A 23,027-nucleotide genomic window follows, 5' to 3' on the forward strand; every position below is an offset into this window, starting at 1 on the left:
AGCTAGATCTTGAAACCATTCTTTTGTCTCAGTTTCTGCACATCCCTTCCTTTCTCATGCATAAACCTCTGTATTTCACTTTTTAATTCATAAAAGCGCTTCAGCACGACTCCTCGGCTTAACCAACGAACATCATTGTGATATGGCAGAGTTCGCCCGTAAGTGAGAATTTCCTCCAATAAGCTGTTGAACTGTCTGTGGTTTAGACCTCGTGCATGTATGAAGTTCACTGCTTTAATAACAACATCCATGACATGATCCATCTTTAATGTCTTACTGCAAAGCACTTCTCTGTAAATTGTGCAATGAACACTGTGAAGTTGATGGTCTGAGTTCACAGCTAGTAGTTTTTCCTTTAAATTGGTTACCGCGCCAACTTTTTTTTCAACCATTTGAGGTGCTCCATCTGTAGCCAGACTCACAGTCAGCACCTATTTTATCTAGTGCACCTACCAAATTTAAAAAATATATCATCCTCCTTTGTTGTTCCCTTCATTGGCACCAGTTCCACAAATTCTTCAGTTACCTGCATATTTTCATCTACACCACGTATATAAACTGCAAGTTGTGCTGTGTCAGTTACATCTGTACTTTCATCAATTGGTACAGAAAATGCTACAAATTTAGCAGCATTTTCCTTGTGCTGACTGTTAAGATTTTCTGATAATTCATTGATTCTATCTGAAACTATTTCTTGAGAGGCTTATGTTTGCAAATGCTTGACGTTTTTCAGGGCAAATATCTTCCGCGGCCAACAACAATAAACAACAATAAAGTTGCCCTCCGAAAAAGGCTTCGATGATACAGCTATTTCTTGTGAAATCCTATAACTTGCCCGAACTGCAGCATCACTGGCTTGTTGAACACTTAAAGAGACGAAAGACCGGATTAATTAATCATATAAACATAAGGAAGGCCGACTGGAAGACTGGAACAGCAGATGTGCCGCGGGCCGCATTAAGGAGTGTGACGGGCCACATGTGGGCCGCGTGTTTGACACCTTTGTCGTACACGGACTATCTAAAGTATTGTAAATCACTACGCACAACACAGCCAATTGTGTTCTGTTATATCGATCCTTGAATCAAGAACAGGTCTGGGCCATTTATAAGCTTGGTTTTGTCCTTGGTAATGCACTAATAATGTTCATCCATTCTACTATCCAATGGTCATTGAGCGGGACTGCCAAGACCTGAGATCAGAAAATATTAAAAAAAACACTCCCTTAGATTCTGCAAAATAGTATGTTATGTCTGGCGCTTGCCCCGAGAGAGAGAAAATAGGAATATGAGAAGACAAAAAAGGAGAGGGAGGAGGAGAGAAAGAGAAGGGATAAACGATGTACGATATTGCCTTCCTGCTACCCATGTTTTATATAAGATTGCGCGTTTCTTTACCCGGTATCATTCCCTTTGAAAATTTAACTACTTTCCCTTGTTCCCCAGAATTGTATTTATTATATAATAAAGTAAATGAGTTGCCCTCCCTGACAAAATTCCTAAATCCCTCCCAGCATCCTGCCATACTGCCATACTGGTCAGGATTAGCTCCCACAGGAAGCTGCCAGTATTTCCCGTGGTCTATAATTTTGGTTAATAAGTTGTCTCAGTGACTTCACTCAGTGTATTCTGCATGTACTGATGTCTCGTGTTTTTGTGACAGTCTGAGAGCAGTCTCTTGACCATCTCAGATCGGTTTGTTGCTGTCTACTCGTGTCCGAAGTGCTTTGTGTTGTCAAATGCTACTAGTCCCCAGGACTCGCAGCTGCAAGTGTTTGAGGGCTAAAGGACTTTATGATATTTTGCTAGATTACAGCTGTCTACTTTCTTCTTTGGCTCCATCAGCGGAACTGGAGATGCGTGCCTGCATTCTGGGAGACTATTCTCTGGCAAGAGTGTGTATAATATCCTGTATGGGCATGGGTGGACGACTAGTGGGCAATAGTCCAAAGGGTGTTATACTCTCTTCCCTGTTGGTTGGTGAAACAGATTGACGACCTGTTGAGGTTTGAAAGCTGTTGGCGACCTGAAAGTGCCTCGATTCGTGTCGTTTGCACCTTGCACTAGGCTACGGAAAAGATAGCATAGAAAGAAGCTGACCCGAGCTAGTGGCAGCTGTGAGTGGGGGTTGGATCAAGTCGTAACAAATAATATACAGGATTTCACAAAAGTCACCATGATGTGTTGCCCACTCCACGTGTATTATGTACATGCCTGTCAGCCACACATTGCACGCAGCCACACACTCTTCCAACACCTAATGCAATGACCTTATAGGAGAAAAACTGTACTTCACATTTATCTCTTCTTGTCCGCGGCGGTGGCGAGTGTGATGTGTCGCCAGGCCAATAGGAAGGTGCGGGAGGCATGACACCTTGAAACGGAGGTTGCGCAGATACTAGCTCGCTCTCTCTCTCTCTCTCTCTCTCTCTCTCTCTCTGGGTGATTATATTCGTGAAAAGATTGATATTGATACTGAATTACAGTTGTCGTGATCTGGCAAACGAGAGAGAGAGAGAGAGAGAGAGAGAGAGAGAGAGAGAGAGAGAGAGAGGTACGCAGACAAGAAAAAGAAGTCCGCTACATCCTGACAGCGTGTCGTCATTGTTGTGTTTTGGGTGTAGTGAAGAGGACAGTAAGAACTGTGATGACAATGTCACATTTCAGAAGTTACAATGTTCTTATTTACATTGTTTTGATAGTGTGAACTACAGAGATGGAAGGGTATGCCAACCTTTTTTACAAATCATTCTGAAGTGCACCTGGTATCTACAGGAAGATAAAGGAAAAAAAGTAACATTTTCATAACAACCTGAAGAAAATGAAATTCCCAGGACCAGATGAGATCTCTTCCCCGCCTTAAAGTATAAAGGGAAGCACTTCACAAAATTATTCACGATGTCAACAGATGGTGGTGTCATGCCTGATTTGTGAAGACCCTTGCAGTGTGGCCACGTGTTTCTTCATTGATGCACCGCTGTGCTCAGACCTGTATCTTGTGAGAACAACAGGCAATGAACGATCCATTTAGATAGACGATACATGTATTTTTAAAGCAATCACTGGGGAGCATAGGTAATAATGGAGGAGGCGGAGGAGTGAGGGAAGTGTGAGAATCAGCCTCGGTCAGCAAGGATTGTGGGCGCCTTGGCCACGAACTCGTTCCATTTCTCCACCCACTTGTCCATTAGACCATACTCGGCAGCATCGTCCAGGCTGCTGTAGCTGAAAACAGCATGTAAATACAGATATGTCAGTGCATCAGGGACAGTTCAAAATTTAAATAAATCGGTAAACACCAAAAAAATAATCATTATCGCAAATAGAAGCTTCAGTGCGTCGGTGACTAAGGAATATTTTGAGAAATTTATGGATTTATCACACATGTTGAGAAATTGTAAATGTCTAATGCCTTGATGAATAGCGATCGAAACTTTACCTCAAGATTCGTAATTAAGTGTGCGCCAGAGAGAGAGAGAGAGAGAGAGAGAGAGAGAGAGAGAGAGAGAGAGTCATAACGTACTTGATGGAGTTGATGGCGAGCTGCTTCAGGAACCTGAGGTCAGCCTTGGCGCCCCCGAAAGCCATGAACGCCTCGTACATGTCGTAAGAAAGCCCTGAGGCACCCCACGCCCCCGGGTCGTCCGGAGACACCACGATGGGGAAGCCCTCTGCCACCAGGCCTGCCGCAGGGTGGTTCCTCAGGTCCTCCACCAATTTGAGCACCTGAAATAAAGCAGTCAAGCAGTCATGTTGGTTGGAAATCAACTTTTGAGAGGCAATGTTGAGCTGAAACCTAACAATGGCACCTATTCGTGCAGCTTATGTACTCTGCATTATGCGCCATGCATTCTCATCAGCACAAGCACACTGCGCCTCAGCTCGGAAGAGATCTCTCAAGCTTCCCGCACACCACCGCACGTTCCATGACATTCTTCCACTCACTCATTCCCCACGAATTGCAAAGCTTGGTGGCGTCTCACTTGGTTGGAGATGGGGCACACTTCCATGGGCACGTCCCTCTCCCTGGCCAGCGCCTTAGCCTCCGGGTGCTTGACCAGAGCGTAGCCGTGGCCAATCCGCGACGCGTTGAGCAGCAGGGCGTCAATAATGTTGTCGTCCGTCTCCATCCCCATCCAGTCTGCGGGAAATGGGAACCATTACTGGACGCAAGCACCGCCTTCCCTCTCACCTTTGCCTCGTATATCTCAGTCGATGTTTAGCTATTACTTCTCTAGCAAAGGTTTCTGCTCCTGACGTCCAAACATGAACTTACAAAGAGTGTTCCTGTCCACGCCACTCATATTTGCATTCCCAAGTGTTTCGTGAAGCTTCCTAAATATTCCTGTAAAAGAATTTCCTGTGTCTAGAAAACAAGGAGACAAGGAAAAGAAATGAAGCTTTTAATCTGAGACTCACTGGTCTCGCCGGCGTGATAGAACACCCTGATGTCTGCCTCTGAGAGCTGCAGCAGCTCGTCCACGAAGGCGATGAGAGGCTCGCCCTTGTCCTCTTGCCCCACGAGGTCAAATCCTGCCACGAAATCGGGGAACGCCTTCTTGAGTCGCTTCATGAGGGAGACGTACTCGTGGACGGTGGCGTTGTCCACGCTGCAGAGGGCGAGAGAGGGAGAAGAGGGTTAGCTGAGTTAGTGAAGCAGCTCCTTTATGACCATGCGCTGTGAGCTTCACTAGATGCCCTTATGCTGCAGTACTATAGAAGACCATAACCTGAACAATCTTGTCCTGCAGGAAACCGCAGCATTTATTTATTCAGGAACTCTTTGGGTGATTGTTTGTTGGAAATGTGAGTGGTTAATAAAAGGTTTTACTTAATAACAAACAGCATTCTCAAACATCTAGACACTTTGTATCAAATACTTTTAACAGGCTTTGGTGGAATGTGTTCGAGTGTTTTCATGATTCTAGTAACAGTAAATTTAACAAGGCTTCTGCGTCATCACTGGGAAAGACACTCATGAGAGTCCGTCTAATCACCACTGTGACTTTTGAAAATAGTCATAATGAGAATTCAAAACGTTTCAAAATATTAGGCAATGAGACACGAACCCTCTTGGCGGAGCGTAGATGAAACGTGCTCCGAAAAAGCGGTCCGGGTTGTCATTCACGAAGCGCTGGGTTGTGTCTCGATAGACTGCCACTGACTCCTCCTCCGTGAGCCTCGTTCCGTTCAGCTCGTACAGCTGCAACACAACACCAGACTTGCTTCATCAAGATCACGTGTGTTGTAACACAAGAATTACAAAGAAAAGATGAAACGCGTAAGAATAAAGAATGAAGAAATAAAGAAGGCAGTAGGAAAGTAGAAAGAATAAATGAGGGAAGATGATAAAAACGAAAGCAGTACCAAGGTTACAAGAACTTATCACTACCTGGTAAATGAGACCACCAAGGAAAACAAGATGCGGTGGCTCATCACAAGACTGACAGAGCAGGAGAACAGTAGCAGATTATAAGAAAAGAAATACCCAGGTGGCTATCAAAAGTTCGAAAATAATGAAATAATAATGAAATGTGAAAATGAATAAAGTTACTTGAAAATTGACCTTATTGAAAATTGTGAAAATCTAAGTATTGGAAAATAAATCTTATAGCAATGGAAGTCTTGTTGGGACAAAAGCCGCTGTAACATGATGATGTATATTATGAGGTGTGGGAGACGGGAAGAGACAGGACACAGAGAGACAAGCTAAACAGAGCTGCCAGACCAAAGAGGGTCAAGAGGGGCAAGCCGCCTGTCACAGCACTCGTAAGTAGAGTCGGACAGTTGTAATGCAGTCCACAGTAAAATGTTTGTGTTATATATTGACAGAGGGGGTTTGGGTGTGCGTAGGATATGCATTCTCATTGAATGTTAATGACATGAAGTAATTCAATTGAAAATGCAATGTTAAATGTTTCGAGATATTTAATGAAATTTATTGAAGAGAGAAGAATTCAATTTTTGGTAATTTTATTTTTCCTTACTAGGACACTGCCAATAACTGTCGAAAGTCGTATATGATCGTGTGAGTGTGAATATATGTAAATAATACAAATTATGTAAAGTTCACGAAAACTCAAACTCGTACAACATAGAAGCACGACACGTGGCAGTAGGGACGTGTCTCAGGTGGGCGACAAGTAAACTGTAGTTGGGATTCAGTGACTATACTGTACTACAGCACGACAGCAAACTTACTCCCCCAGGAAAAAAAAAAAAGAAAAAAAAAAAAGCAGCATTCTCTTTTGATTGATAAGGATTGTCGGGCTTAATAAAGTTGTTTGGCGCAAGTAAAGTTAAAAGTTTAATAAAAAAAATCACTACTAACAACAAAAGAAGCTACTGGGTGGTCTTACGTTTGTTCAGAAAAAAAATAAGCAACTTGTGTCATGGCATCATTGTCAGTTAAGGGCACAGATAAGTAAGGATGTAGTGCAGTGGTTAAGTGGGTGGGAAACTAGGCACGTTCTTCCATCTGTTACTCTGAAACTGAAAATAGATAGAATGTTTTAGCTTCACACACACACACACACACACACTCTCTCTCTCTCTCTCTCTCTCTCTCTCTCTCTCTCTCTCTCTCTCTCTCTCTCTTGTAGAGTACTTGTTTGATTTATTTATTTTCAACTGGTTTAATTACTTATATCATGAAATTAGACATTCAGTTGAAGTCAAGAAAGTAGAAACAATTGTTACCCAAGTAAGCATTCACTTGGTGATAAAACAGTTGTGTTTCCAGAGCATGTATTCCGGCCACATACATGTAGTTAATGGAATGGATAGTGAAAAAGGCGAGGAAGGCGAAGAAGTGTTGTTAAAAAGTAAAAAAATGAAATGGCGAAAAAGAAGCAAGAGGTGACACACAAAAAGACTCACGGGGGTAAGGGAGCCGCGGAACTCCACATAGAGCACGTTGTCGTCAGCTAACTCGCCAAGTGCGTGGTACAGGTAAGTTTCCCAGGCTGGGCGGTACATGACCAAGCCATTGATGGTGTCGAAATAAGCTTGGAAGACGTCCCACACCGTGTTGATGTCCGGGTACTTCTCTGGAATGAAATGTTGATATTAATGAAGTGTTTCATCGTGAAGTAAATCTTTTGGCCTTCCAGCATCAATCGGCAAGCAATACTCATCACTAAGAGATTCATTACAAGTGTTGTTTTGTTTGCTTTGGTCCTTGATATCAATCTTAAGTCATGGCTCACCGTCAGGGTTTTCAGTGAGAAGAGAGAGTTTGCTGAAGAGCACTGCGTCAAACTCGCTTGGATCCACGTAATTAGATCGAACGTCGCTCACCAACTCCCAGGCGCAGGATGTGTCCGGCTCCCCGAAGAACCTGTTGGGCAGACACATACACACACATTACCAATGTGTGTGTGGTACAGCCGAGCCCAGTGTGTGTGTGTGTGTGTGTGTGTGTGTGTGTGTGTGCAGCTGGTACAGCAGAGCCCAAAAGTCGTTCATTTCTATAGTATTTCGTGTTTTCTCTTAATCTTCACTCTTTGTGTTTCCTGTTAATCTTTTAGAAAGTGTCTGGCTCCTTGAAGAACTTGTCTCACACACACACCCACCTACACACACACACACACACACACACACACACACACACACACACACACACACACACGCACGGCCTGGTAGCGCAGTGGTTAGCGCGCCCGATTCACACTCGGGAGAGGCCGGGTAGGAATCCCGGATCGGGTCAGAAGTCTTTGAGCAGTGATTAGGTACCTGCTGGTGTAAGTCGGAAGTTGTGACCCGCTGCTAGGTGAGAGAAACAAACTTGGAAAAGAAAAATACACAATACACACTGGGTGGCCTGACCATCCCGGACCTAATCTACTATGACCTTTGATTGTGACTGTACTTGCAAATACGTATGTTCTCCTATCTTTTGCCACACGCTGACCTGAAGAAGAGGTGATCGTCGGTGTCGTAGCACATGTAGAGGTTAGGCCAGTAGGTGATCTCCTGCACCACCCACAAAGGTGACGCCATGGCTGTGTAGTGCAAATGAAGCCCCGCACCTGAATATTAAAAAATAATAATAATAGATAAATGAATACATAAATAAGAGAATAGATAGATAGATAAGTATATAAATAAATAAGTAAACTATAAAGTACAATGAAAGTAATAATAGTATTTGATTATATAGTTTTGATTATCTCTCTCTCTCTCTCTCTCTCTCTCTCTCTCTCTCTCTCTCTCTCTCTCTCTCTCTCTCTCTCTCTCTCTCTCTGTCTCTCTCTCTCTCTATCTATCTATCTATCTATCTATCTATCTATCTATCTATCTATCTGTCTATCTGCCTCTCTCGCACCTTTAGGCATCTGCCTGATAATCTTGAACACCTGTGACTCCTCCATCTGCTGAATCACAGTCATGAAGTTCTTGGAGGGCAGGAAGTCCAGGGTCTGGAAGCCGTCCTCCATCTCGGCGTCCTTGGCAGCCATTAGTATTTTGTTGACCTCCTCCTCCTCCGCTGAGAGAACCAGGCCCTGGCCTGTGGATTGAATGGTTGGTTAACTGACTGGCTGACTGACTGACTGAATGACTGATTGATGCTTATCCTCATCACGACTGATATATAATGGTGTATGCAGACAGGGCAGAGTCACAGTCTATCCACGAGCCCAAATCAGATGCAGATGACGAGTAATAAAGAAATGTGGTGCGCTAAATGTAGGTATTTGCTGTAAGGTGGATTCTGTTTGTTTATGGCTTTTGGGAGAAGGATGTCAGCAGAGGAGAGGACTTAGGCTGAGGGAACACACAGAGTAGTGGAAGTGAGTAAAGGACGTTGCTGGTGGCTGATCTAGTGGCCACGTTTGTGCCTCGAACACAGGACACTTATCCTCCAGCTTTGGATAACTCTTGATTTTTCCTTTGGGTCTGGCATCTCAGTATATGCCTTTTTTCTTTTCGCTTTTTTTGTTGCCCTTAGCCAGTGCCTCTCTTACATGAAAAAAAAAAAAAAAAAAGACGCGAAGGTACTCACCCAAGATGTCAGTCTCCTCCTGGTCCAGTATGGCGCGGCGCTGCTGCAGATAGTCCGAGGTGTTGAAGGTGTGGCCTGCGGAAGGATGCGCCACTCCCGCCCGCGACCCCGCCGCCACCACCAGCAGGCAACACACTCCCCACGCCAGGCCCATCATGCACAGCTACGCGCTTCCCCTGCAATAACGCGGACGCACCACAACCCTTCACTTATCAAGTGCCCTGGACAGCTTCAGTCGAGTAAAGGCAGCGTATTGACTTGCGCGGGACTCAGTACGTCTGATTTGGCACTCGCTTATAAAACTAGTGCTGGAATTATCACATTTTTTTAACCAACCACTCAACGTGCACCGCACTTTCACCTTCCTCCTCCCACCTTCCTGGGAATGAGCAGGAGACACCTGCCGAAACAGTAATTACTCCCAGTGAGGTAAAGCACTGGTTCAGGGGATACTGTGAACTTATCATTAAACCCACCTGTGACCTCACTGAATGTTTCCCTTTGTGTCTCACAACACAAGGGGTCAGTCGCAGCCTGCCCTCTAAAGACAAAAAAAAAAAAAAAAAAATGGAGACTGACCCATCCTTTCTTGTCAAATCCAAGAGATTTTCACATTCCGAGATGCGACGCTGCCGATACAAAAAATGTGTTTTTACCAGCGGTCAGGGATCCAGCAGAAGATGATGATGAGATAGTACACCTTTCTCTCCCCACCCCCCCCAAACACCAAGGCCGTTCCCGACGTGGCATGTTTCGGGGATGTGTGGTGCAGCCCGGCGACCCTCATCTGTTGACACGGTGGTGACCTGGTGACCTGGAGACGACGTGACCGCATCATGCCGTACTCGTACTTGTCTGGCGAGGTTCTCGGTTTTCCGACTGAATTACAGTGTACTGCTGCGTGAATGACAGCTACGGCAATCTGATTTACTACTTTCTGATGATGATGATGATGATGATGATGATGATGATGGTGTTGATGGTGAGAGGAGGATGATGATAATGATGATGATACTGATGATGACGTTTCGAGGAGATATTCTGTAAACATCATTCTGGGACGAGCGTATCGAAGAAAGCTGATAAAGCGACTCTTTCCTTTTCCTTCTTTCTTTTCTTTCATTTTCTTTCTTTTCATGTAGAAACTGGGCCACAAATAGTGTCCTTTATCAAACACTTATTTTCGTCCTTATGAGTAATAACCAAAAGTGTGTAGTGAGAGAATTTCAAGGAAAAGGTGCTTTTATTTTCTCCTTAATTTACTTCATAAGCCTGACATCGGTAGGAGGGAGGAAGGGAGGGCGGAGGGAGGAGGACCTGGAGGACGAAATATCCCGCACCGTCATCTTTTTAATTAAACCCTTTCCGGTAGCAATAAATTTCAGCAGGGGTTATAAAACGAACACCGGAATCATGGAGACAACTTTGAAAAAAAAAAAATGTAAATTCCACAAGAAGCAAGAATTATCAAAACACTCTTGAAATTTGCACTAGCTTCTATAGACACGAGACTGATTAATTTGTACTGACATCATTCATACTTCCTTGAAAACGCAAACAACAGAAACCGTAAAGAGCATTTTAGTTAAGGTAAAAAAAAAAAAAACCTTGAATCCTTTGATAAAGTGATCGACTAGCTTATTAACATCTTAACTGTTACTAAAATCACTAAAATATTTTTATAGACGCAAATAAGAGAAGCCGTAAAGAGGAATTTGGTGAAGATAAAAAAAAAAAAAAAGAAAAAGAAAACAGTGAATCCCTTAATAAAGCAATCCAGTAGCTTATTACCACCTTAACAGTGACACGCGCCGGCTTCCCTTGCGTGCCACGATGCGCTTTTGCTTTCCCGTATCAAGGAAATTAATTTTTTTAATGTTAAGTAATCAAGGAGGAGAGGACCTTGAGGGAAGTGTGCGGCCCGGCGTGATCGATACGGAAGAGTAGGAGGAGGAGGAGGAGGAGGAGGAGGGCGTGGGTGCCGGGTGTACGATCTCTCTCTCTCTCTCTCTCTCTCTCTCTCTCTCTCTCTCTCTCTCTCTCTCTCTCTCTCTCTCTCTCTCTCTCTCTCTTGTTAATATGGCTACCTATTTTTCATATCACCAGCGCATCTTTAATAATCATTTCATCACTGCCCTTGTCCACACACACACATACACACACACACACACACACACACACACACACACACGACCGTTCCTCTCCATTCTCTCATTTCACATTCCCTCACTCTTCCTATTATCTACTCTAATTACCTTTTATCATCTGCCCAGTACTAACACATCTCATCTACCACTATGAACCACAACCTTCCATTCTCTCTCCATCCTCTCCTCAGCATCCTCCACCTGACTCGTTCTCTTCCTCCTCTTCCTCCTCCTCCTCCTCCACCACCTCCCCTCAGCGGCCTTCCACCACTTCCCCTCAGTTGGACTCTGGCGGTGGTTTAGCTTGGTCACGCGCTGCCTTTCCCCTCCCGGCCTGGCGTGGGAGTGTCCAGAGTTTGTTTGGTCTTTTGTCCTTTGGTTTCAGAGCAAGAAGAGGTGAGGAATTGTGCCCTGTCTTGATTATCTCTCTTTCTCTCTCTCTCTCTCTCTCTCTCTCTCTCTCTCTCTCTCTCTCTCTCTCTCTCTCTCTCTCTCTCTCTGAAAGCACATTAATTTCTTCTTCCTCCTCCTCCTCCACTCTATCTCCTTTTCTTCTTTTCCTCCTCGTCTTTCCAGCACCTTCACTTCCTCCTCCTCACCCCTCCCCTCCGTCTTCTTCCTTGACTCATCTCAGAAGTGACTCACACACACACACACACACACACACACACACACACACACACACACACACACACACACACACACACACCTACGTACCCATATCATGCATACAGCCCAATATACATTCAGATCCGATATGCAGATAAGCCAGGCAAAGATGTGGTGATAACAAACAATTAAGTAATAGGCATAACCATTTACCCGTGCAGTCCCAGCCACTTACTCTTGTCATTTGTTTCTTCTTAATTAGCGTGAGGAAAAAGTGTACTGGGTGTGGTTTTCAACAGGTGACAAGAAAAGAGGAAAACAGGAAGTGATGAAAGGAAAAGAGAGAGAGAGAGAGAGAGAGAGAGAGAGAGAGAGAGAGAGAGAGAGAGAGAGAGAGAGAGAGAGAGAGAGAGAGAGGTGGGGGGGGTGCAGTCATAATAAGAGGGTTAAGAGGGAAGGTAGTGGTGGTGGTGGTGGTGGTGGTGATAGTGCACTAGAGGAAGGGAAGAGGAGGAGGAGGAAGAGACAGTGTGGATGAAATATGCGAAATTAATTATGGAAGCGTGTGAAATGATTATGATGGTGATGATGGTGATAGTGGTGATGGTGATGGTGATGATGATGATGATGGTGATGAAGTAATCGGAAAGTGATTATGGACAGTGTATGAAATATAAAGATTAACACACACACACACACACACACACACACACACAGACACACCACGCATCCGCGCATCAGAGAGAGAGAGAGAGAGAGAGAGAGAGAGAGAGAGAGAGAGAGACTACCATGGTAACAGCTTAGCAACCAGCCAATCACTCCAACACCATCACACTCTCTCTCTCTCTCTCTCTCTCTCTCTCTCTCTCTCTCTCTCTCTCTCTCTCTCTCTCTCTCTCTCTCTCTCTCTCTCTCTCTCTCTCTCTCTCTCTCTCACCTTTACATTTCCATGGACGCGGAAAAAGAAAAAAAAAGAATAGATAAAATAAATAAATAAATAAAATAACGCAACCAGCTTACCGGACAGGAATTAGAACAGAAAAACATTGAATACACTTACATATGAATACTAATGAGTTGTAAAAATTTAATGTATCGCTATACGTGACACTGAACAAAGGCGACTGATGTATGTAAAATCTTCAGGGTCAGTAATCAGGATGGGACAAAAAATGGGCCGATGTTTGTCAGATTCAACAAGGTCAGAAGTGATTGTTTCTCAGATAGAGTGGTGGATGAATGGAATAGACTCAGTAATTATATTTTTAGTGCTGAGTCATTAGGGAACTTCAAAATAGTAGATGAATTTATGGGTGAGGATAATAGGTTGAAATAGGCAGGTATGTTGTATAAAAGGAATGACACGTTTGGGTCTGACGGCTTCCTGCGGTTTCTCTTACTTTCTTATGTTTTATTTATTTATTTATTTTTTTATTATCCCCATTTAACTTTCTTTTTTACCTTCTCATTCACGAATGTCACTAAATCACTCACACATACATATACAAACACATCTCACGCTAAACACGCAATACATACATTAAATACATGCATTAAATCATACACATAGTGGTATTCCTTAGGGATTTCTTGGTGGATAATCTTGCTTAAGGTGGGGAGAGGAAAAGAGGGGAAAAAAAAAAAAAAACTCTAAGCAGCTCTGGTGAAAGAAAACGTTATCCTCATGAGAAAACTTGTGACAAAGTATGGATAACTTAATTGTTTTATGGTGACCTTTTAAAACCTCCTTGTATTTCACTATTATTCCTCATCAATTCAAGCTGTCATGTTATATTGTGTATCTGGGAGTTATTATTGCTATTATGAATTTAAATCAAGTAATTGGCATGAAGGTAATTAATTCTGGGGATTTACTTACGGGATCTCTCTCTCTCTCTCTCTCTCTCTCTCTCTCTCTCTCTCTCTCTCTCTCTCTCTCTCTCTCTCTCTCTCTCTCTCTCTCATCCTTATGTCATCAAAGACTTAAACAATCAACACTGCTCATTCTCAGACATCTAAAACCGCACACTGAAATATTAGACTTGTGGTAATTCATTTTTCTTTCTCTCGTCTTCTTCCATCTCCTGTTCTTCATGTTGTTACTCCTCCTTTATGTCTTTCTTACTCTTTCTTTTTTTTCTTTTTCTCATCAGGTTCTGTATATTTTTCTATTTCGCTTTCTTATATTCTCTCCTTCTTTCTTTCTTTTTGTTTAGTCACCCTTCATGTCTTTTTTTTTTTCGTCTTCTCTTATTCAATTTCAATTCTTGATTCTTTTCTTTCATTCTCTTTCTTCCCCCTTTCCTTCCTCTTATTTTTCGTTCACTATTTTACTACTACTACTACTACTACTACTACTACTACTACACATGATTTTTCCTTCCCTTTTCAATCCTCCTTTTAAAATTACTTCCACTCTAGTTTCTTCTCTCATCCTTGCTACTTCTTCCTTTTTCCCCTCCTCCCCTTCTCTTCCCTCCTGTTTTCCTCATCTTTCCTCCTGTGCCTTCCTCTCCTCTACTCTGTCTTGGTGAGTGTCAGGTACAGTTATCGTTTAGTCAGAGAACTTGAGCGAGTGTGGGAGTTGGTTCGTGTGTTCTTAGAGCGTAAGGAGAATGAAATATTAAGAATTATATCTCTCTCTCCAGTGTAGCTCTGACCCTCTCTCTCTCTCTCTCTCTCTCTCTCTCTCTCTCTCTCTCTCTCTCTCTCTCTCTGTTTTCTTTATATTTTATCCTTATTGTTCTTCTTCTTATTACTACTACTACTACTACTACTACTACTACTACTACTACTACTACTACTACTACTTCTACTACTACCGTCTCCTTCACTTATGCCTTGTTTTATCTTCCTTTTTTTTCTCTTTCGTTTGATTATTATTATTGTTTTTGTAAGTAATACTAGTAGTGGTGGTGGTGACAGTGGTGGTGGTGATGGTAGTAGCAGTAATAGTAGGAGCAAATGTCATTCTCTCTCTCTCTCTCTCTCTCTCTCTCTCTCTCTCTCTCTCTCTCTCTCTCTCTCTGCCGTATGAAAGAAGTCATTATGTGCCGAGACAAAAGACTGTCGGTCGCAAAATTAAATTCGTTACACAACACAGGAAAGGAAAATAATAATAAGCAGGAAGAAGAACGTAATGAACAAAACACCAGCCAAGAAATTAATAATGACAATACTGATAAGAATGATAATAACAATAATGATAAGATATGGAATAAAATGTCAAGGGAGAGAGAGAGAGAGAGAGAGAGAGAGAGAGAGAGAGAGAGAGAGAGAGAGACTTTCCGCTAATAACATTCGTAAACATAATCACCACTACCGCCACCACCACCACCACCACAACAACAACAACAACAACAACAACAACAACAACAATCCTCCTCAACTATCCTCCATATCCTCTTACATTCTCCCTTTCCCTCTTCCTTTTACTCTCTCTCCTCCTCCTCCTCCTCCTCCTCCTCCTCCTCCTCCTTCTCCTCCTCCTCTTCCTCCTCCCATCCCTCATCTTTTCCTTTTCCCATCAACCCGCAACTCATTCTCTCTCTCTCTCTCTCTCTCTCTCTCTCTCTCTCTCTCTCTCTCTCTCTCTCTCTCTCTCTCTCTCTCTCTCTCTGCACTTCATCCTCGCACTTAGTCATTCTCAATTCAAACATCCTTCTTCTTCTGTTACAATTATCTTCCCTTATCCTTTAATTCTCCTCCTCCTCCTCCTCCTCCTCCTCCTCCTCCTCCTCCTCCTCCTCCTCATGCTTGTCCTCGTTCAGGCCATTCAGCAGGGAGTGAGGGAACAAAAGGGAGTACTGACGCGAACAAGGGCCGCTTGAAGAGCAGTGCAGGTGGGGTGTTGAGGGCCACGAGAGGGGAGCTGAGATGAGGGATGAGTGCACAAGTCTTGTTTTGGGGGTGTGGTGCTGGGATGGGGCTGTTGTTTGTTGCTGACTCTCTCTCTCTCTCTCTCTCTCTCTCTCTCTCTCTCTCTCTCTCTCTCTCTCTCTCTCTCTCTCTCTCTTTCTCGTTTCTCCCTTTCCTTCCGACGTTTCTCATCTCATTTGCTTTTTCCTTCGTCTTTTTCCTTCTTTCATATATCATTCTCTCTCTCTCTCTCTCTCTCTCTCTCTCTCTCTCTCTCTCTCTCTCTCTCTCTCTCTCTCTCTCTCTCTCTCTCTCTCCTACCGCGTCCAGCCATAACGCTATTACTTCCATCACCTCTCAGCCTCACACCACCGCCGCTCCTCTTGGTGACTTTCCCTTGGCCTTCACGGTAACTCAAGTGTCTGATGCTTGTGATGACTGGAGTGACTGCGGCTTGTATGACTGGCTTATATGACGGCTTAAATTAATGTGATGCTCAGTGACAGACGTGGCTGGTGCTTGGGACACTCGGAAGTCTACGGCGCGTTGCTCTCATCCCACGACTAATTTCAAAGGCCACAGAGGTGATTAGTCAACTTCTCAAGAGTGTTAATTTGTCACTAGAACCGTAAAAAAACACCCTTAGAAACACGCGTAACTTCATTACGACTACTTTCAAAGGCCACAGATAATTAGCTGGGCTCTCAAGAGTATTTATCATATTAATAATGTAGAAATCTTGTTGATCTGTCACTAAAACTGTAAAAACACTCTTAGAAGCCCGTGTAACTTCAGCTAGAACCTTTTGAAAGTAGTGGAGGGGCAACGCAAAAGTGTTTCAAAATACGATCCTAAGATGTGGTTGTGTTATTCAGGTTGTTGCCGATGAGTATCTAAAGATTCCGCAATTCTATATAAGTTTTATTATCTTTTCTCTCCTCCTCGCTTCATTGTGTTGTAAAAGACGCCACATCGTTATAAGGGAAATCTGATTATCGACCTCATTCTCCTGATACAACAAACACTTATAACTGTGATGGATTCCTTCCTGCACTCTCAATATACTAGTAAAAGCATATACATCTCACACGCACATCCCCGATATACTTAAAATACAACAAACACTTATAACTGTGATGGATTCCTTCCTGCACTCCTTCCTACACTTTCAATATACTAGTAAAAGCATCTACTCTCACACGCACATCCCCGATATACTTAAAATACAATTAACACTTATAACTACGATGTATTCCTTCCTGCACTCTATCTTAATACACTAATAAAAGCATGTAGACCCCACGCACACTCCCGATATTCTCACAACACACTCCTTGATGCATTCCTGACTCACGTGACGCACAAAAACATTTACACTACAAACAAATTCCTGTTACATTTTTAAGCATTCTTCAGTACACTTCTTGACAGCCTCCTTCATACATTCCTCACACAGTCAAACACTTGCATTCCTGCTAACACGGCGTATGTTGTGTGTTATTGAGTACACAGGAATCTGATATAAATGCTTATGCTATGATGAGAGAGAGAGAGAGAGAGAGAGAGAGAGAGAGAGAGAGAGAGAGAGAGAGAGAGAGAGAGAGAGAGAGAGAGAGAGAGAGAGAAAGAGACTGACTCACCTGCTAATGCAATATCGTAAAAAAGCTGAATGCACAAGACAGAATCAAATAGCGTTACTGTTGAGCTTTTTATAGTGACGCAGAGAGGAAGTCAGGCTGTTATTGAATCACTCAAAAAAAGAAAAAAACGGGATATTCATTTGATGATTTCACTATAAAAGTCTCAATGGTTGCAATGTATTTTATTTTTAACATACGAGGAACACTGGCCTTGGGAAATAATATAAAAGAAAAGTAGGCCCTCTTAGTTGCCAGTCCCTAAAAGAAAGAGACAAAAGGATCACCCGAAATTAGAGAGTGTCTTGCATACAGAAGCAACACAAATTTAATATACTCCGCAATACTATACCTCTGTGGTTTACGACACTATAAATAAAGACAATGGGCTCGTATTTTGAAACACTTTTGGATTCTCATAAGGACTGGTTTAAAAAGCCACAAGGATTGTTAGTCTGGTTCTCACTAGTGCGCTTTGCCATTAATTGTACAGAATTTTTGCTGAAGTATCACCAGTGTCATGAAAACTGTTATAAACCAGTCATTATAAAAAAAAATATGGTAAGAGTAAAGGAGATAAGGTGACTAAGTTGTTATCTTATCAGTCTCTCTCTCTCTCTCTCTCTCTCTCTCTCTCTCTCTCTCTCTCTCTCTCTCTCTCTCTCTCTCTCTCTCTCTCTCTCTCTCTCTCTCTCTCTCTCTCTCTCTCTCTCTCTGTGTGTGTGTGTGTGGGGTGTGTTCCCCTGCTGCTGATTGAATGAATCGCATCCGGAAATGACTGATAATCTGTCATGAATTAATGCTACTCAGTGAATCACATTATCATTTGTACAGTATCCACCTAATTCATATGAAAACTGGTACGTGAATATAATAAATCTCTCATTCGCTTCCAAATCCGGTGTAAGCTATAATCTGATATCCGTATCCGCGAGTTTCATTGAGTGGAATTTACATAGAAACTTGAGTACTAATAAATATCTTCATAATAAATAAACAGATGAATACAAAGCGATTTTCAATTACTTAACATTAGTCCCAAGTTTTCTACACGAGTATACTTGAATTACTTAACATTAGTCCAAGTTTTCCCGTAACCACCTGCACCAGTATACTTGTGTACTACCGCAGTCTTTCAAACAGCACGGTGACATGGAAAAGATAAAATAAACCTTTTTTTTTCACCCTGTGGCCTTTGAAAATAGTCGTGGTGAGAGATCAAAGTGTTTCGGAATAAGACCTTTAGATTTCAAACAAGCGGTCTTTTTATTTGCAAAGGAAGCTGACCAAAGCCTGCAACAAGACGAAAAGTAAATGAATAAATATATAAATAAAATAAAATAAGATAAAATAAAAATAATTATGATAATAAGATTCTGTTTAATTACTGCTAACTTAACAAACTGCGTAAAAAAAAGTGACTCCCTAGTTTCGTAACAGTTTGAACGAGGTCAAAAAGAGATAAACATATAATGTGTCTGAAATTGTACGCTGCTGCACACGTTTATTACTGACATCCTCTGATTTTACGGTTGAGATCAGAGCTTATCCCATGTGAGACTTGATTAACTAACGTCAGATCGAGAGGGATTATGCTGTTTGCCCGATCGCAGGTGTTGCAGTCTCATCTTTCCTCCTCCTCTCACACTCTGCAAGAAAAATCACTGTAAAGAGTTTCTGAATAAGTGTTACAAGTTTCCTACACAAAACGGGAACATAAGGACATAAGGCAAGCTGCAAGAAGCCATCAGGCCTCCACGTGGCAGTCCCTGTATAAAAAACATTCATGCCAGTACCTGCTGATCATCCCGATAGTAATGTAATTTGTAATGGTAGGTTAAATTACGTCAGATTAGGTTAGGTTATGTAAAGATTATTTAAGATAGGTAATGTTAGGTTAGGTTAAGTTATTTAGTTTACTTAGGATGGAAAAGGTTAGGTTGAGTTACGTACTCAAGTTAGATTAAGTTAAATTAGGTTAAGTTATGTAAGATTACCTAATTTAGATGCCTTGCAATGCACACTGATGACTCAGGTGGTGGTGGTGGTGTGTGTGTGGTGCAGGAGGAGGTGGGCGTGTCCTGCAGCCGGTGACGTCATGTGCTCGGAGGCGCGGCCGGAGCCCCACCGGCCGAAAATAGAGCTGGTGCGAGTCTCGAGCTCCGAACGGGCCAAGATCCCAGTCAACCCAGTGCAGCTGAACCTCGTCTACCGCCACGTCAGGTGAGCTGGGAAGGCGGGGGTGAGTGGGATGGGCGGGACCGGCGGGATGGGGAGCGGGTACGGGATGGGCGGAGTGGCATAGCAGTGCTGCAGACATAGGTGAGCAGGAACTTGGGTTGAGATGTGAAGGGTGTGGCAGGACAGGAGCAGGGAAGGGACAAGGAAAGGACGGGTAAGGTAAAGTGGTGTCAAATTTTGAGTGAAGCAGGAATAAGAGAGGTGAATTGATGCAGAGGCGAGAGCGAGGAGGGTGCTGGCCTGAGAAATCCTGTTGAGTATTGCATAGAATCTCCTAAACGAGTGGTTGGCGCGCGGTGCAGAGTGGTAGTAGAGTAATTGATGATCCTGTAAATAGCTTATTGTTCTATTGTTTATACTTGTTAGTCTGTATGATATAATATCCGTGTGTAGTTACATGAGTGGTAAATGTGCCTTATAGTTAATTTCGTAGCGTGTGTTTACTGTAGTTACCATTGTGCGTTCGTAGCGGCTTCATTAGATAGATGAGCGTGATGAAGGTGTGTGCGTGCGTGTATACATGTTTGTTTAGAGGAGGAAATAGGCGTAGGGAGATGTTTACCTTGAGAGTAAACACCAGTGAGCTGTTAAGACGTAGATGTGCGCTTCATTTGTTTTTATTTGTGAGAATGTTTATTTTTGTAGTGCATCTTAGTGGCTTAGCTTGAAATAGACCCGAGCTTACAGAGCAGGGAAAGGAAACAATGGAAGAAATTTTATGATGAAAGTCAATCAGAGTAAAGGTCTAATTTGCCAGTGCCTGATGATTAGACACTAGTATGGTTAGGAAAATGTATATGATGAAAGTCAATCTACGTAAGGTTTAATTCAACTGATGATTAGATAAAGTAAACACTGTAGTATGACCAGGAAAATGTTTAATTGGCTCACACCTGCTGATTTCAAGTCTGCAAGCAGGTGATGACAGCCACCAGGGATGCAACGAGAGACTGCATACATACTTGCATACCTGAGACATCCATTCGTTCCTGCACACCCAAATGTTTAGCTTTGGCGCCAGAATTGGGCTCAGCATGACGTAGAGAAGTAAACTTGCTCACTGTGTAATTACTGTGTGTGTATGTGTGTGTGTGTGTCAGTGCAGGTAGATAGGTATAATCTGAAGTTGTATATCTAGGTGAATAGGTCTGCCAGATGAGCTTCACATTCACCACTTCTCAGCGAGCATAACCTGAAGGCTTGCAATGTATAAGAAGAACATAAGAAATAAGGGAAGCTGCAAGAAGCGACCAGGCTTACACGTGGCAGTCCCTGTATGAAAAATATACCTACCTATTTCCACCTCTCACCTCCATCCTTAGACCCGTCTAATCCTCCCGTACGTATTAATTAAGGGATTTTCACACTTGCGAGGGTGAAGTGTTTACAGTCATTTCTTGTAACTCGTTCACTTTTCATCAGTTATAACAAGAATTCCTAGTGGATATTGATTAAAGAATGTTAACTCTTGCCTCGGTGAATTATTTACAGGCATTTCGTATCATTCGTTCATTTTTCATCAGTTACCATTCCTGGGTATTGATTGGGGAATGTGTACACTTGCGACGGTGAAGTTTTAGGCATTTCTCATCCTTCGTTAACTTGTCATCACTTATAACAAGAATTCCTCGTGGGTCTTGACTAGGGAATGTTTACTCTTGCCTCGGTGAAGTATTTAAATATTTCATCAACCTTTCATTTTTTTCATCATGCTGTTATCATTCCTGAGTATTGATTAAAGAATGTTTACACTTGCGATGGTGAATTATTTACAGGTATTTTTCATCATTCGTTCACTTATCGTTAATCATCATTCCTAGTGGGCACTGGATTAGGCAATGTTTACTCTTGGGATGATATGTTTAATATTTTCCATACTGACAACCTTTTTTTTTTTTTTTTTCATTAGGAATTTAATCATTGTGTAAATTTCCCTTGTCACTGCACTTTATGATAACAGACAGTGCTTATCTGTACTTCTAATCTATCTGGTAGTGTGATTTCAGTTCTTCGCTTCAAGTTGTATGTAAGTTCCAAGTTGAGCAACGACACGAGAGACACAGACGAGACGAAGATAACAAGAAAATAACAAGAAAATAGTTCTGAAAATCGTGTTTGTGTGTTCACGTCAGCTTCCGGTGTTTTCGTGTCGGCCTTGACTGAGAATTTGTGTTTCTTTGCTTGTTTGCTTACGACTTTGTTTGTTTGTTTGTGTTTGTTTTATCGCTTAGTTTTTGCGTCCGCTGTTTGTCTTCTTTATTTGCATGTCTTGTTTTGTTTGTTATTGCACTCTGATTTGGTTTTCAGAGTAGTAGTAGTAGTAGTAGTAGTAGTAGTAGTAGTAGTGGTAGTAGTAGTAATAGTAATAGAAGTAGTAGTAGTAGGTGTTGTTGTTGCTGCTGCTGTTGTTGTTGTTGTTATAGTAGTAGTAGTAGTAGTAGTAGTAGTAGTAGTGTTTGTCTTAGTAATAGAAGTAGTAGTAGTAGTGGTAGTTGTAGTGGTAGTTGTAGTAAGTGTTAGCATTGCAGTTACTGTTGTCGCTGCTGCTGTTGTTGTTGTTGTTATTGTTATAGTTGTTCTTGTTGCACTTGTATTTGTGTGTTTGTGTTTTTTCTTTAATGCACTCTACCCACGCTTAAACACGCTCAGAGGGGGAAGGGATGTACTAAAAAAAAGATAATAAAAAAACAAGAAAACACCCAAAGCTGTCAGTTCCTACATTATTTTATCTTTTTCTTTTTTCTTTCGTCTGTATCTGTTACTCGCTCTCACAATTTTTCTTTTCATCACTTGGCTCACTCAAAAGCGCAACATGGCCACTCCTTTGACCCGAAAACCTAACTTTATGCCTCACTCGCCTTTCCGTGGTCAGCTCAGCCTGCGAGTGCCATCTGGTGCCACCTCCACTAACTCCTCCCACCCCCCTCCCCCTTTAGGAGCGCTACCTACGCCAGGCCAGGCACCAAGCCCCTCTCCCCCCCTGATGCCGCTCCCTACCACCATTACCACTACCACCACCACCACCACTATCACCACTACCACCACCACCCCTCCAACACCACCACCACTACCACCACTTCCACTACCACTACCACCAGACGGCCACGATGGTTATGGGCTCCCTGGCGCTCCCACTCGTCCACAGGTAAGCCTCCCATGGTACATCAATCCTCTCCCCCCACCCCCGCCCCTCTCCCTCACCCTTACCTCCTGGATGCGTTAGTCTGTCTGTTCTCAGTGAGTTATATTTGTTTCGCTTTTTTACGCCATTTCGTTATTGTGAATTCAAGTACTTTTTCTGTAGCTGGATTTGGTATTAGGGGACGCGACTCTTGACGGCTTCGCAGCACCCCGCCCTTCGCTTCCCGCGCCTCACACACGCATTGACTCGGCCCCCTTCATCCACTTGACACGGCCCCCTTCATCCACTTGGCCCCTCGTTTTCTGTTTATCAACCTTTCTCCTTTTCCACGTAGATATTTAGTAAGTGTTGGTAGGCCGGAAGGAAGGAAGGGAATGGAGTGGTGTGAGG

General features: G+C 42.8%; 2 protein-coding genes across 5 annotated transcripts in view; one reads left to right on the plus strand and one right to left on the minus strand.

The window, feature by feature from the left end:
* Positions 1–2,650: 2,650 nt before the first annotated feature.
* LOC135115104 (adenosine deaminase 2-like) lies at positions 2,651–9,287 on the minus strand. Its single transcript, XM_064031598.1, has 10 exons — positions 9,004–9,287; positions 8,326–8,508; positions 7,912–8,029; positions 7,208–7,338; positions 6,879–7,048; positions 5,069–5,202; positions 4,419–4,609; positions 3,983–4,140; positions 3,523–3,725; positions 2,651–3,224 (listed from the first exon to the last, which is right to left on the minus strand). Exons 1-10 carry the CDS (start codon positions 9,158–9,160, stop codon positions 3,116–3,118), a joined length of 1,554 nt encoding a protein of 517 aa, XP_063887668.1. The 5' UTR covers positions 9,161–9,287; the 3' UTR covers positions 2,651–3,115.
* Positions 9,288–11,396: 2,109 nt separating this feature from the next.
* LOC135115102 (uncharacterized) overlaps positions 11,397–23,027 on the plus strand; it is a 57,890-nt gene continuing 46,259 nt past the window's right edge. For 3 of the 4 annotated variants that reach the window (XM_064031593.1, XM_064031594.1, XM_064031595.1), the window contains exons 1-3: positions 11,397–11,546; positions 19,319–19,477; positions 22,432–22,640. In XM_064031593.1, coding sequence (XP_063887663.1) covers positions 19,353–19,477; positions 22,432–22,640 — 334 coding nt within the window. In that variant the 5' untranslated portion in view covers positions 11,397–11,546; positions 19,319–19,352. Of the gene's footprint in view, positions 11,547–19,318; positions 19,478–22,431; positions 22,641–23,027 lie in introns of those variants that run through there. The other variant, XM_064031596.1, reaches the window with a different exon arrangement.

The sequence above is a fragment of the Scylla paramamosain genome, chromosome 28 (genome assembly GCF_035594125.1).
Source record: "Scylla paramamosain isolate STU-SP2022 chromosome 28, ASM3559412v1, whole genome shotgun sequence".
Taxonomy (NCBI): Eukaryota; Metazoa; Arthropoda; class Malacostraca; order Decapoda; family Portunidae; genus Scylla; species Scylla paramamosain.